At 45.6% G+C, this 15,093-nt stretch overlaps 1 protein-coding gene across 6 annotated transcripts in view; it reads right to left on the bottom strand.

Moving 5' to 3' along the window:
- The window catches only part of ABLIM2 (actin binding LIM protein family member 2), a 161,873-nt gene that overhangs the window by 53,977 nt on the left and 92,803 nt on the right, over positions 1–15,093 (bottom strand). For 3 of the 6 annotated variants that reach the window (XM_083153344.1, XM_083153512.1, XM_083153671.1), the window contains exons 8-12: positions 13,750–13,808; positions 11,698–11,775; positions 7,834–7,980; positions 3,100–3,132; positions 1,868–1,988 (exon numbers count right to left, since the gene is read on the bottom strand). In XM_083153344.1, the coding sequence (XP_083009470.1) occupies positions 1,868–1,988; positions 3,100–3,132; positions 7,834–7,980; positions 11,698–11,775; positions 13,750–13,808 (438 nt within the window). The remainder of the gene's footprint in view (positions 1–1,867; positions 1,989–3,099; positions 3,133–7,833; positions 7,981–11,697; positions 11,776–13,749; positions 13,809–15,093) is intronic. The other 3 variants (XM_083153428.1, XM_083153585.1, XM_083153747.1) reach the window with 1 other exon arrangement.

Here is a 15,093-nt window from a genome sequence, read left to right as displayed (position 1 = left end):
TAGATGTATAAGGACACATCTGTAGTTAATACATTTGTTATCACAAGATAAAGAGCAACCACCACAATAGCAAATGAGGAGAGTCAGTGCCCAGCAACAATCCAGTTAGGCTCCCTATGGTGATTCCCAGGGCTGGGAATTGGCTATGTTGCCTGGTGGACTGTTCCAATTAGTGGATACAGAAGTGTAGCATGGCACCTAGAGGGCATGACGTTAGTGGTGTGAGTATTACTATGACACTGGAGAAAATAACAGAATATTAGCTGGGCAATGATGCAAAACGTACTGGACATCAAAATAAATCTCTGCTTAAGACACAATATCAGAATAAATATATAAAAAATGCAGTATAGTCGGGGGTGAACCTAAAAAGGGTGCAGCCATTACGGGGCCAGGAGCTACAAGGGCCTGCCCTCCCACTGGAGTCCTCCATTCTGGTCTTCATACAGCAAGGTGTAGGTCAGGCATGTCCAAACTTAGGCCCTCCAGCTGTTGTGAAACTACAAGTCCCATCATGCCGTGCCACAGTTTTGCTATTAGGGAATGCTAAAACTATGGCAAGGCATGCTGGGATCTGTAGTGTCACAATAGCTTCACGGCAACAGCTTGGACATGCTCTGTGTAGGTCTTTTGATCATGTGCAAATCTGCAAATCTGACGCAAGACCCCCGCCCCCACACACGTCCTGTTGGCCCTATTCATAGCCGAATTTGGGGTCCCAGAGCAGGGAACAGCATTACGGGGAACCTACATTTTACCACATAGACTATCAATGCATTTTCCTCTCACCTGGCTATATCATTAATAGAAAACGATTAACTCGCCTGATATTTGAAAACTGATTGCAGTAAAATGAGACCATGCGTGTCTGTGATACAAGTGGAGTAACACACACCTTATTTCAAGTAAGATTAGGCCCTGATCACCTAATGTATTCTTTAAATCTGCTTGGTTATAAACACAGACATGCGGGAGATGAAGTGGATAGTGTTGGGAAATGCTGTAGCGAACCAGAATTAACCTGATCAGCAGCACAGATGATTTCAGACCATGCAGCTCCCGAGTATATATACTCCTGTGTCCAATACGGTGACCAGCGTGTGTGCCACCACTGCACAATGATCTGCCTCTAACATGTGTTCCCTGCTGGACAGCAGCACAGAGTAGTGATGCCAAGCTCCTGCTTCTCTGGCACAGGATTAAGGACTGAGGCGGGAATTACAGCTGAATCATGACACCTACTAATCTGAATTGAGAGACGGCCCTGGAAATGATCAGTCCTTATCACTGCATATCGCAGCAATAAAGAAATGTTGTTGTATAGCTATTATCATCAAACGCTTGCTGTGACGGCAGCCATAATAACAGGCTATGACGCGAATAGTTGGTAGGGAAGTGGGAGACCTCACTGCTTTCATGACTGAGGCTGTCAAGGGGATAAGAATGGGGTATGGCCGCTAGGTCGACACTATATGATGCTTCTGAATCACCCCCTCTGCGAATATATTAATACTACAGGATATATAAATATAGGTCATTCTGCTTCGAAGTGTTCTGTATCTGTCCACTAACCATACACAACAATTAGTGGGCTGAGAATGCAGCCAAACCATTCCTTAGAGGCACTAGGCTTTGTGCCTCCTGCCTCAGTGATGTCACCGGTTTCCAGAGCGTGAATTGGCTGCAGCCTCATGAATATCTGTACAGCCCTGCGGTCTGCAGGTGACCAGAGGACAAGACTGTAAATTGCGGTGCTTTGGGGTTGTCTATAAAGCTGTGGTGTCACCTCTGCCGTGCATTCCGAAAATGAACCAATTGTGTACGGGTCAAGAAGGTGGATGGATACAAGACACGTGAGGCCACTTACCTGGTCTGCTGTAGTGCTGCGGTGAGTGAGATGTTGGTGTGTAGCGACCATAGCCGATTGAGCCGGTGGAGCTCGGGCTGGATGCCCGGTACTGTTTTAGTAATCGATCATCCTGATCTCCCTTATAAATTAAACAGAAAGAGTCATTACATGTTCAGTATGCACACCTCGCATTATACTCATCTAAACCTGAGTATATATATTGTAAGTACAGTTTAGGTTCCACCAGCTGCCATTGTTGGAAGATCACAGATGAGGGAAACCTCAAACATTGTGCAAGGTTCCGATCCCAGCAAACAGCTACAAGCACCTGATAACTGAGGACGCTTGGCCACTCCCACATGAGCGTTTCATTCGCTGGTGCTTTTTCACACAAGAAACGCATCAGTGGTGATCAGTTTATAAAATGCGTCATAAAATGTATTTACAGCGTTAGTGGCCTGCTAGAAGTGCTATGTTTCTCATTGAGTACTATGTTCTACTATATGAGTTTTGACCTTAGATGGGTCGGGTATGGGATCCCGGTGCTTACCGGCGGTGAGAAGGCCGAAGACCGTACACAATGGTCAAGATCCCATATACTAAACTTCTCCCCCCCACTTCCCTAGCCCTATAAACCTAACGGTCCTACCTGCAGGCTAAACTCTAACTACCCCCGTTAGTACCTAACTGTAACCATACAGCCTTAGTGCCGTAACCTAACCCCCCCGCCAGCCTAATCCACACCTCTGGCATCTAGCACCCTATTACATTTACCACATAGTGGTGTAGATGTATGAAGCAGTGATAAGGGAGAAGCGATAAAGTGCCTGATACTTTATCACCACCCAATCAGCTCCTGACTGTTAAGGTAGAGGCTGGGTTTAAAAACAGTCAGGGGCTGATTGGCCAGTGATAGAGTACCAGACTCTTCATCACTTCTTCTCCCTTATCACTGCTTCATACATCTACCCCAGAATCCGGTATAAATTCCCAGAGCTTGTGCTAACATGGTTCTAATTACAGGCTGAAACTCAAAAAGAAGTCCCTGTTATGTTCAGTCTTCCCCAAAGAAAATATTTCCCTCATTCCGATATCTGCAGATTATTTCTCCCCAGCTAGCCATGTGTAATGCAGATTATCAGATCTCAGCGGTGAGATGTGTAACTAAGCATGACAGGGGCAGAAAGGCGGAAATGCAACGGAATAAAATAAATAAAAATAATCAGCGGAAGAAAATGTAGGTCATTTACCTCTGTAGGTGTTGGCGAGAGCAACTGAGGTGACTGCAAACAGCAACACAAAATAGGAAATTAGTGAGAGTATTCCATGCATGGTGACACTAATGGAGAGATAACAGTTGTCAAGGACCATGGTAGTCGGATATCAGACCTACACATCTCCACCGGTTACATACGTCAATGTTTATCATTTATTTATGGTAGAAGTGAAAGTTTGGGCACTACACCACATAAAAGTTGCTGTTTAGTTCCTATTTAAACACCTATCAGAACAAGGGGGCAATTAAGAGTACCTGTGCAAGCATCTGCTGTAACCAATGACAACCCTGCAGACTCTAACTGTCAATTATTTTAGTGCATTGTAGAAAAAGAAACATCCCATTAAGAGACTGATTAGTAAATTAAAAGACTCTTATTCTGACCAGTACTTTAGAAAGCATTATCCTTAGAGAATAGTGCTCATTTCCTAATGTGAATGGATTCCTTTGCTAATTAATCCTTGCTGGGTGGAACACCAAAAATCCCTGATCTGTGCGTGGCTGAAAACAGCTGTCACAGTTTTCAGACTACACAGCAGGTCACATGTTCCAGGTCACCCAGAAGGTGCACAGGTGCTGGGTGACTGCTTGACAGTCGGGATTGTGATGGCCAGTAATCCGACATCAGGATCCCGACTGACAGGGGCTATTCTCCTTTGTGGGGATCCACGGACCCCATAGAGGGAGAATAGGACCTGTGGCGAGCGAATCGAGCCACCGAGATCGCAATGGGCTTATTTGCGCTTGCCCCCGTCGGAGCAACGGCAGTTGGGATTCTGAGGTTGGGATACTGACCGTTGGTATCCCAATTGTCAGACCGCCATATCACACCCGAAGGTGCACAGGGAGAGTTCACCAACTGCTACATTTGCCAGAGCACAATGGTGATGCACCATACATGGCAGGTGGCTATTTTGGCAAATAATTTGGAAGCAAAGGAACGAATTCCAACAATGCCAATATAATTCTGCAGATTTACGAACTGAAATTCTAAATAAGTCAGTCACAAAAGAGAGAGAGAGAGAGAGAGAGGGCCAGTTGTACTAAGCTTCAAAAGTGATAAAATGGAGAGTGATAAACAGCCAGCCAATCAGCTCATACCTGACATTTTTCATACACAGTCTGTGACATGGCAGGTAGGAGCTGATTGGCTGGCTGTTTATCACTTTCCATTTTATCACTTTTGAAGCTTAGTGCATCTGGCCGAGAGAGAGTGAGAGAGAGGGAGAGAGTAATAGTAATAATACGTGAGTACTATTTAGATGTAGCCTCAATCGTCATGGTGATATTTTATGAATTCATTTCAAATGATGTTGACAGTTAGGTATTAACTTTGTACGAATACTGTAGTATCCTGTGAACAGGTAGGGGGACATTTACTAAGATGTTGCTATGGACAACCAATCAGAATCTATTTCTTATTTATCTAGCACCTAGTAGATAATAGATAGTATCTGATTGGTTTCCCATAGCAACATCCCATGTGGAATAGAACGCCCATCTTAGTAAATTTCCAATGTTGAGGCTTGTCATTCCACAACAGGCAGCAAGCCACAGGGATGTCCAATGCTGTAATATAAGTCTTTTTCTACCTAGCTTGCGCCTGGGGCTTGGAACACACATGTGCCCATTACAAGCAGATCCTATTATACTACTTTCAGACCGCAAACCCGCGTCCAACCCTGCATTTTGAACACGGGTTTGTCCTTGTGAAGAGCCGTGTCAGACTCTTAAAACACCCCTTTCACACTGCACTTCAACCCGGGTTTTCTTAGGATTGGTGCTTACACACTGAACCCGTGTTCGGCCTGCAAAACCTATGTGTGTCATTAAAAATTGACTTTTTCATGGCTCACAATAATGATGTCACAAAGGAAATAAAAGTGAGGGGCGGAGACTGTTCACAGCATTGCAGCAGCAGCAGCAGCATGGCAGACTGTAAAAGTGTGGAATACACACTGGACAAGTGTGTTGCAGGCTGTAGCAGTGTGGAGCAATAGGCTTCCAAAGTGTGGATTGCAGGCTGAAGAAGTGTGGAGCACAGGCTGGGATGGTGCCTGTGTCCCGTGGTCCGCAGCTCCAGCGTGCTGCTTGTTGGTTTCCGGGGTCAGACTGCTGACCTCACAGGAATCCACCAATAGCGGCATTTCAGAAACAGTAGTGTCGGATGACACGGGTCGGGGCCTTTCTGACCGCACACAAACACGTGTTAGAGCCGTGTTCAACCCTGGTAAAGACCAGGGTTGAAAAGCCGTGTTGCTCAACACGGGTTTTCTGTGTGGCGCGCTTTCATACCGCACCTTCACCCGTGTTTAAGCCCCGCGAACACTGCAATAACCCGTGTTCACAGTGCGGTCTGAAAGCGGTATTACTGAGCAAGCACTAAAGCCAGCGCCAGTTTCATCTCATTGTTCTATCACTTCGGCCCAAACGATAAACTACTATTACAGAATGCAAGTCTGCAAACAAGATTACTATTGAAATGTTTTTTTTCTCCTCTAAACATCCTTCTTATCTATGGGCAAAAGAATGAATTTTGCGTATTTAGCAGCTACATAGAGTATTACGTTTATTGTGGTGACATTTTAGTTCAGGGGACAATAAGGGTGAGATTTAATAGGACGAGAGATTCAGAAAGTGAGAGATTTGGTGAGAAATCTCCAGGTTTTTTTTTTTTTTTAAAGCGGCAATCATTTACACTGCAAAACCAGTTTGATTTTGCAGTGTAAATGATTGCCGCTTTAAAAAAACTGGCGATTTCTTGCCAAATCTCTCACTTTCTGAATCTCTCATCCTATTACATTTCCCTTAATGTATCTATTGTTTTGTGATGGAAGCCAGCTATGTAGTGTACACTATTGCAAGGTCATGCTGGCGTGTGCAGAGCCACAAGTGTGCACTACGGACGCCTCTTCGTAAAATAAAAAACGAAGGAAAAATATAAAGGTGAAAAACAAGTTAAAGAGATACCGTCAATGCTGCACATATAAAATAATGGGGGCAGATGCATATTTTATATCAGCAGTTCATCGTTAGTTGTCATTTTAAGCATAAATCACAAATGGAAGTTACTTGAGGAAATGAAAATGAAGCGGAGAAAAAATAATATTTAGAAAAAAATATTATTTTGTAAACTCATGTAGTCCGGCGGTAAATCTGGAACTTACATTTTGAGGTTTATTACACTGGGCTATGGATTGTACAATTCTATGGTTAACATAACTATTTCTACCAGATAAAACACACAGGGGCAGAGGTACTAAGCCTTGGAGAATAAGAAAGTGGTGAGAGATCAAGTAGTACCAGCCAATCGGCTCCTAACTGTTATTTTCCAAGCACAGCCTGTAACATAAGAGCAGATTGGTTTGTACTTTGGGGCAGATGTGAATAGATAAAGGGAAATTCAATCCCGGTAGTTATTTCCAACAGGGGAAAGGGGAAATGGGAAATGGCGCCTATTCAAGGCTGCCGTTTCGGACAGCATTGAAGGCGGATCTCGACAAAACCGATCCGACTTTCCAGTCAGATGTGTTTTGTCGGAAAAGGACGTGGATTTCCGAATTCACGGCCGTATCTCGACAATCCATAGAAATTTTCGCCAGCATACCCCCTTTTTAGCCACTCAACAGGTGGAACATTGAATGCCGCCTGTCGAGATACTGCCGAGGCGAGCGAAAATGGTCCAGGATTCCGACTGCTGGAACGTTGCGACAGTCGGAATTCAAGATTGAATACCCCTCTTAGTAGAAGGGGATAAGGCAGCAGCCAATCAGCTCCTAACTGTGAAGTCAAGGACCGGGTTAAAAAAATGACAGTTAAGGGCTGGTTGGTACTTTATCTCTGTCCACGTTATCACTTCATCAGGCCTAATACATCTGCCTTTTTATCTCTCCCCACTTTATGACACTCCAAGGCTTAGTACATCTCCTCCACAATGTTGCTGAGTAGAAGTCTTCCTAGAATGTGTGACACAATACACATACATTGTCGTTTCCACGGCTCTGAACACTGATTTAAGAAGTAACATCACAATTTGTCAAGAACAATGGACTGTAACATGTGCACACAAAGCGTACTTGCCTAATCTCTTGGGAAAAAAATCCAGTAGATTCCTGAATATTGGGAAGTTCTCCAAACACCTTTGGAAAGTAAACCAACCTCCAGATCCCACCCACTTCCCCAATAAAAAGAGTGGTCCAATTCGACAATTCACAGCATTGTTCAGGGGAAGGGACAGGGGCACAATGGCACTTTTTGTGGAACTGCACACTTCAACCTCTCCTCCGTATCTGAATCTTCATCATGGGAGGATTTAAAAGTATACAAATAGGAAACTACTTAGATCATTGGCTGGGGACTTCCTTGTTTACTTTTAGCAGCCAATCAGAAGAGGAAACAATCATATAAAATGCCTTACACAGAAACCCCAATACAGATTGAGGGGTAAATGTATGAAGCTTGGTGAAGTGGTATTTATCCTCATAAAAAAACTTATGCGCAAGGTGATAATGCACCAGCCAATCAGCTCCAATATGTAAATTGGAAGTTAGGAGCTGATTGGCTGGAGCACTATCACCTTGCACATAAGGTTTTTTTATGGGCATAGATACCACTTCTCCAAGGCTCATACATTTCCCCCTAAGCCCTGTTCACATTTATGTGAAATGAGAGTGTATTATGTAGAGCATCTAGAGTATGCTTGCAGTACCTCCCCATAACTATGCCTGTCCTCTGCTGAGTAACTGATGTATGGAGAGTAGGAGATCATATCGGGGCGGTCAATATTATAGATGGCTTTGTTTTTGGGAAGAGCCGCCAAATCCTTGTAGTCAATAATTTCATCGCCGAGTTTTGCCTACGGAGGAGAGGAAAGAGAGAGACGACAGACAGGTAAAAGTGGAAGAAGCTGCAGACTTCAAACAGAATAAAGTGATAATAATTTAAGGAAATACAGCATAGGGGAGAGGAACTGTACGCCCCTTACGGGCGTGGTCACTAACACTATTCTTGACGTTTAAGGGGTCACTGCACATAGAGCTGCCCTATCTGAAGAAGTTGCTCCTAACACTCCCAGATGTATGTGCTATGTGTAAGGACATGGAGAGAACTGGTGGTATCTCAGCTAAGCAAGGCTGCCATCAGGAATTTTGGGGCCCGGACTCATTTCCAGTCCAAGCCTCCCCCCCCATCTCACTTGACTTACCGTAACCCAGCTCCTGCTCCCCCATCTCCTCTTCCGCTGAGCTGCAGCCTGAAGGTCCCAGAGGTCCACGCTTTCTCAACTCTTTTTTTGCAATAAAGAATACATTATCTATCCTTATGTATCGATGCCTATTTCCCTATAGATTGTAAGCTTGCGAGCAGGGCCTGCCTACATTTTGACTGCCTGTAAATACCCCGTTTGTTGTATCACTGTCTCCTTTGTAAAGCAGCAACGGAATATGCTGCGCTATATAAGAAACTGTTAATAAATAAATAAATAAATAATAAACTCAGGATGCCGGCAGCCAATTAAAATGCAGCACCGGCTGATGAGCCAATCAGAGCTCGCGTACCAGCAGCTGCTCTGATTGGCTGTCGTTATGCAAGCTCTGATTGGCTCAAAAGCCTGTGCAGTATTTTAAGTGGCCTGGGTTGAATTAGCCTGTGCTCCAGGACCTGCTTTTTTCAGCGCACTGAGCGCAGCGGAGGCAGACCGGGGGGGGGGGGGAGGGGTTTGCGGTGGGCAAAATTAGCTGCCTGGGCCCTTTCAGAGGCTGGGCCCGGGATAGCTTTACCCACAGCACCCCCCTATTGGCGGCCCTGCAGGTAAGGTTAAGAATATACAAGAAGCAGATTCAAAATTTGCATTTTTACGTTAGCTGCAGAAAACTGGAAACAACTAAAGAAACCAGGCAATAGTGCTTATGCAAATGAACTCTAACGGGCAAATATAATAGGGTCCAAGTTTGTGGAAGACTGGAAGTTTGGCTGGGATTGCCCATGTTTTTAAAGCAGCAACTATAAACAAGACAAAACCAGGATGGTCTCGCCTTGCAAATGATTGGGAAAACTCAGCCTAAATCCCCGACCCTAGTACACCTCCCTGTAAATGTGTCCGTGTCACTCGTACAGCACCTCACATCCCCCAACACTGAAAAATCAAGAGGAATTAGGCCATACCTCAAATTTACCCGGACCAGCTAGGTAACACCATCTCTGATTACTAGAAGTCTGGGCTGAGCCGTGGAAATCAGGACTGCTGTCAGGAGCGCTGCTCCACGCAGCATTTTTCCTGAGTGCTGATCAATTGCTATTGACACTTATGAGCGGTCATAGGTCCCTTTCCTCCCTCTGTTTGTCACACACACACGAGTTAGACAGAACCCTCATTCACCGCGCAAGACGGCAGTCGAGATTTCTTTATGTATGAGACAACACTGATTCTCTAGCATGCCGCCTGCCCTGACCTTTCCTTGCACATAGACATCTCATGAGTTTCTACTAGCCACTGGCACTGGGCCTGATTCACACCTGTTAACAACCTGTTAACCTGCACTGCAGGTGGGGCAGATGTAACATGCAGAGAGCGATTGGGGGGGGGGGGGGGGTGTTATTTTGCTTCTGTGCAGGGTAAATGCAGGCTGCTTTATTTTTACACTGCAATGTAAATGTCAGTTTGAACACACCCCACCCAAATCTAAGTCTCTCTGTACGTGTTACATCTGCCCCAACTGCAGTGCAGCATGCCATCCGGTCCGAATTAGGCCCACTGCAGCAACACAGATATGCCTAAATCAATGATTGGTTGCTATGGGTACTGCAAAGCTGTGTAGCTTGCGCCATGTCAATAAATAACACATATTCTGCTGTTTAGCCCTCGCGGTTATACATCACAAACCATCGATAGTTTTCCTAATTAGCTAAGTATTATTCATTTGACCATTTCCACAGCGGCATAATTAACTTATGACATTATTTTACCTCAAACATGGTTTATTACAATTCAATTAAAAGCGTTCAAACATACTGTAAAATATTGTACACATATAACCCATGAAATTTAGATTTTTGACATTAAACCGATCCACACTTGTATTTGTGTTTAAACACGGATGCCATTGTAGAATTGTTATGTTTTGTACACACACAGGGCCAGATGAACTAAGCTTCAAAGTGATCAAATGGAGAGTGATAAACAACCAACCAATCAGCTCCTGCCTGACATTTTTCAAACACAGTCTGTGACATGTCAGGTAGGAGCTGATTGGCTGGCTGTTTATCACTCTCCATTTTATTGATTTTGAAGCTTAGTGCATCTGGCCCAGAATGATAGTCTGCTCACAACTGTGACGGTTTTTGTTGGTGAAGTGCACGATACACATCCCAGCTAAACTTATCAGTAACGTAAGGGCTTGTCACGTTACCCTATGCAGCAAACAGTGGGGGGCGATTCGGACACCGGCTCGATGCAGGCCGAATTCGCTAATGCATGTGCGAGTATGAGCATGTGCAAACACCGCGATTGAACGCCTCTGGCGAGTTTCACACTCGTCGGCGCATTTGCTCATTGATGGGTGGGCATGAGGTGGACGCAGGGGACGGCCCAGCATTTTAAAAACACTGGGCGTATCCCTGCAAACGCAGGCACGTTGATGCCCGATTGGGGCAGGCCACAGACGTCACATGACATCAGCGCCCGCTCCCATTTTGGCCATGTCTGTCCAGGATAAAAGTGAGTATAGACTACAAGGGAGCGACCATCAAATGTTTTTTCCTCCGTACGGCTGCTTGTATTATCATTCATTAGTTAATGATGTTGTGTACAGATGACGTGAGGGGGTGACTGGAACCAGAGATAGCTCCATGGGGGCAATGGCTGCCATGTAGTGTTCTTGTACAGACACAATGAAGCTGCACACACAACAGTTACACTGCATGTGCTGTGTCCTACGTAGCATCGGACCGCCTGAAACACCATTGGCCGGCCATAGGGTCAGGCATGCCGGATACCACAGCTTCTACCAAGAAGCCAGGAAACCACAGTCAGAAGGGAGAGATCCTGACCTCGGGAAGAAGGCCATAACCCCCCCCCCCCCTCCTTCCCAAAAAAGGCTTCAGACTGTCAATCACTTGTTGTCTGCAGCTGTTCTGCTTCCATGTACAGGTTCTGCAGCAAAAATAACGTGATGTGAATCAAGCCCTGAGTACACACTTACGGAGTTGTGTCATTGCTATGTCATCGTGATTAGGGCACCAGAACATCACCCTCTGTAATATTATGACCTCCGTCGTACAGGTATGTACTCCGTTGTTGTGTTTGCGACCAATCGCAATCGTGCTCATTCACGGACATGATCCATAGAGAATGCATTGTGCGATTGCAGGAGCGAGTATACGCAAGGGGATGCGATGCACGCACAAGAGCAGATACATCATGGCAACTATAAGGGTGACCCATCGGTATAGCACACATATCCCCCCTTAGCAAGTAGGCCCTAGCATGAAATACAGAGTCTGCGCGGAAGAGAAGGTAAGCAATGAATGGCAATGAATGGCACTAGTAATGCCCTGCATGATCAATGAAACTCACATAAATGACTCTGCTAGGGGATCCAGATGTACTGGAAGCCGGCGCTGATATGATACTCTCTGAAGACGTCCTTGTTTCCTGTAACAGAGTTTCCGTAACCAAACATTACACTGTGCAGCACACAAATCATCAGTACAAATCATCAGTACAAATCATATACAAGACATTTGAGGGATTGAATTGAATATAAGTGGCGTTTGGACACTCAACCTTCTTTGTCTGGCAGAAAAGAAAGTGTAGAGAACAGAGTCCAAAGGCCTCAGTGTGCGCGGGGGAAAATGCACCATCCCCAAAGCATAGATTGGACTGAGTGCTTCTCCCCCTGTCACCCTCTGCCTCTCCCTATCGCCTCTGGCTCCTCCTGTCACCAACATCCCCGTCACCAAATGCCTCCTCCTACCACCAACTGCAACCTCCTATCTACAAAAGCCTTCCCCTAATGAACCCCCATCTGCTTTAAACATCAGCAACATTCAGCAGATATAGCAACTGTGTGCTTCTCTCCATCACCCACTGCCTCCAACACTGGCATCTATGTCCCTCTGTCCCCCACTGCCTCACACATAAAGTAACTTTTGTCAGTTCTACGTCCTGAACTCAACTGCTCTTGAGCAGTCAATATGCTTAGGCTCTAGCTAAACACATGCAAGCACCTGCGATTGGCTGTTTGCATACTGGTTACTATTGGTCCAGCAACATTGCAATTGGAAGAATGACTCAGTGTACTATATGATCTAGACCAGGGGTCCTCAAACTATTTTGCTCTGGGACCCCATCAGACAATAAAAATAATGACAGGACCCCAGCAAGTTACTGCAGAAGGTCATCACACCACATGTGTAGTCAGCAGACAGCACATACATGGCAGCATTGTGGAGGCACAAAATGATGGGAGGAGCCTAATATAGCAGACAATTCAACAGATCTTTCAGACTCCTTGAATCACTGGCTCAGATGAGAAAAGTCATCAGCCTGATACAACAAAACAGCTTCACAAGACTGCACTGTTTAATCTCATGTGCGACTGAGTCGGAATCTAGATATGCACGAACAGGGAGTACAACTGAATAACCCCAGCCTTAATTTATTGTGGGTCACTGAGTCCAAGCTTTAATCTGCTATGTGACAAAAAATATATATATACTAAATACAGAATTTAAGGGGTTATTCAGTAAGGATCTCAAAAGCAAAATCATTCACTTGCAATTTTGATTTCAGTTTGAACACACCCCATCCAAATCTAACTCTCTCTGCACATGTTACATCTGCCCCACCTGCAGTGCATATGGTTTTGACCATTACAGAAAGATTTTGCTTTTGAGATCCCCCTTAGTACACTACTAGCGGATTAAGACGCCAAATTCTGGAAAAATAATTTAAGCATGGGAACAGCTTTCTGTGGTGAAGTGTTTAAGTTGCGCCAGGCGTCTCCAACCAAATGGCAGACAAACCCATTTGCTCCACAGGAGGTTTCTCTTCTTGCCTTAGGACATTGATTCTCAAACTCGGTTCACGTTTTCCAAGTCACCCGACAGGTGTACTCATTACTGACTGACACATTTTAAAAGATCCACAGGTGGAGCTAAGTATTTCACTTGCAATTCTGTGAGGAGACCTGCACCTACACATGCACTGTGTGGGGTCCCAAGGACCGACTTTGAGAACCTGCGTTATGGTGTGACAGGTGTACCAACCAGGTCAAACTGCTCACCTGCCGGTTTTCCTAAACTGGTCTCTGTGCAGACCCTCCCCTCTGGGAATACCAGTCCCAGGTTGAGTACGATCAGGACTGTTCCTATGACCCCTTAATTCATGAGTGACAGGCCGCTACATTGCCTGCTGTATGTATCAAAAATAAGCCTGGCTCCCAGGTGATTACACAACGAATGCACAGAACACCCCACAACATTCATGCAATACATTTAGTAAAAGTTACAAAGATTGTGTACAACATGTCACCTGATACTGTACAATAGAGAGATGAGCGTATAGATAATGGATCATCTCTGCTAGTTGTGTAATACAGTAAATGACAGTAATATATATATTTACCTTGTTTCTTTCTTCCGTCTTGGCGGCTTGCCTGCATATCGGATGCCATATAGAATTCCCTATGGGGAAAAAAAATAATAAAAATCTGTACTTTACTAACCACCAATGCTGCAGCAGTCAGAGTGCGTAAAACATTTCCAATTTATCTCATAGCAAAGTATTTCATATTTCCGTATAATTCCAGATACTACATTTCTTATGGTAAGGGGACGATTCCGATGGGCGGGCAGGGGGGCGTTCCGGGGTGAACCACTGGCGTTAATGGGCGTGCTCACAATAACACTGGGTGTGCCCATGGATACGCTGGGCGAACCCCAGCGAATGCAGGCGTCTCCCTTGCCCGCTCGAGATGGGCACATGATGTCGACAGCCCAGCAAGCAGATCTGAATGAGGCCCTAAAAGCCACGCTAATGGTTAATATGTTAAGCAAAAGATCATCCCTTACCTATACAAGGAACAGACTGTAACCTCAGCTTAATTCACCTACAGATGTGTCCTCATACAACCAGGAGTACATTTACTAAAGGGTGAGTTTTTAGAAGTGAGAGGTGTTAACCACAGCAACCAATCAGATACTAGTTATATTCTCTAGAACAGGGGTGTCCAAACTTTTTGCGACGAGGGCCAGATTTGGTGAAGTGTAAATGTGTCGGGGCCTGCCATTCAGCCTGACATTCTTTGAATCATTAATCACATCAGAATGGTCCCCCACTCTGCCCCCATTCGCTGTATGTCCCCCAGCGTGCCCCCATTCACTGTATATGTCCCCCAGCCTGCCCCTTCACTGTATTTGCCCCAGCCTGCCCCCATTCACTGTATGTCCCCCAGCCTGCCCCTCCTTCACTGTATGTTCCCCATTCACTGTATGACCCCCATTCACTATGTACCCCACTCTGCCCCCATTCACTGTATGTCCCCCAGCCTGCTCCCCCTTCTCTAATTGGCCATCACTGCCTCCATTCACTGTATGTCCCCCACTCTGCCCCCCTCCCTTCTCTGTATGTTTCCCAGCCCCTTGTGTGAGCCAGAGGAAGGAGAGGCAAAGCAGGCACTGCAAGGACAGGAGATTCTTGGGCTCCCGCTGCTGCCCTCCTCCGCTCTGCATGTTACAGGAGCAAGCTTCCCCCTTGCTGCCCCCCTCCCCAAACACTGCTGTCACTGTGATTGTGGAGTAGGGTGATATAAGATTGCAGCAGCAGGGGTAGGACGCCAAACACATCTGGCTGTGGCGGCCGGCACTGCCTCACTGCAGCAGACAGCAAGGTAAAGGTGCGCTCACCGGGGCCCCACCTTTTAGTGTCCTGTGCTGTGCTTCCCACATCTGATGCTCTGCCCGCTTCCAG

The sequence above is a fragment of the Crinia signifera genome, chromosome 1, assembly GCF_055691185.1.
Source record: "Crinia signifera chromosome 1, ASM5569118v1, whole genome shotgun sequence".
NCBI lineage: Eukaryota > Metazoa > Chordata > Amphibia > Anura > Myobatrachidae > Crinia > Crinia signifera.
The sequence above is the reverse complement of the archived record's forward strand: the minus strand, read 5'-3'. Positions and strand labels throughout refer to the sequence as shown.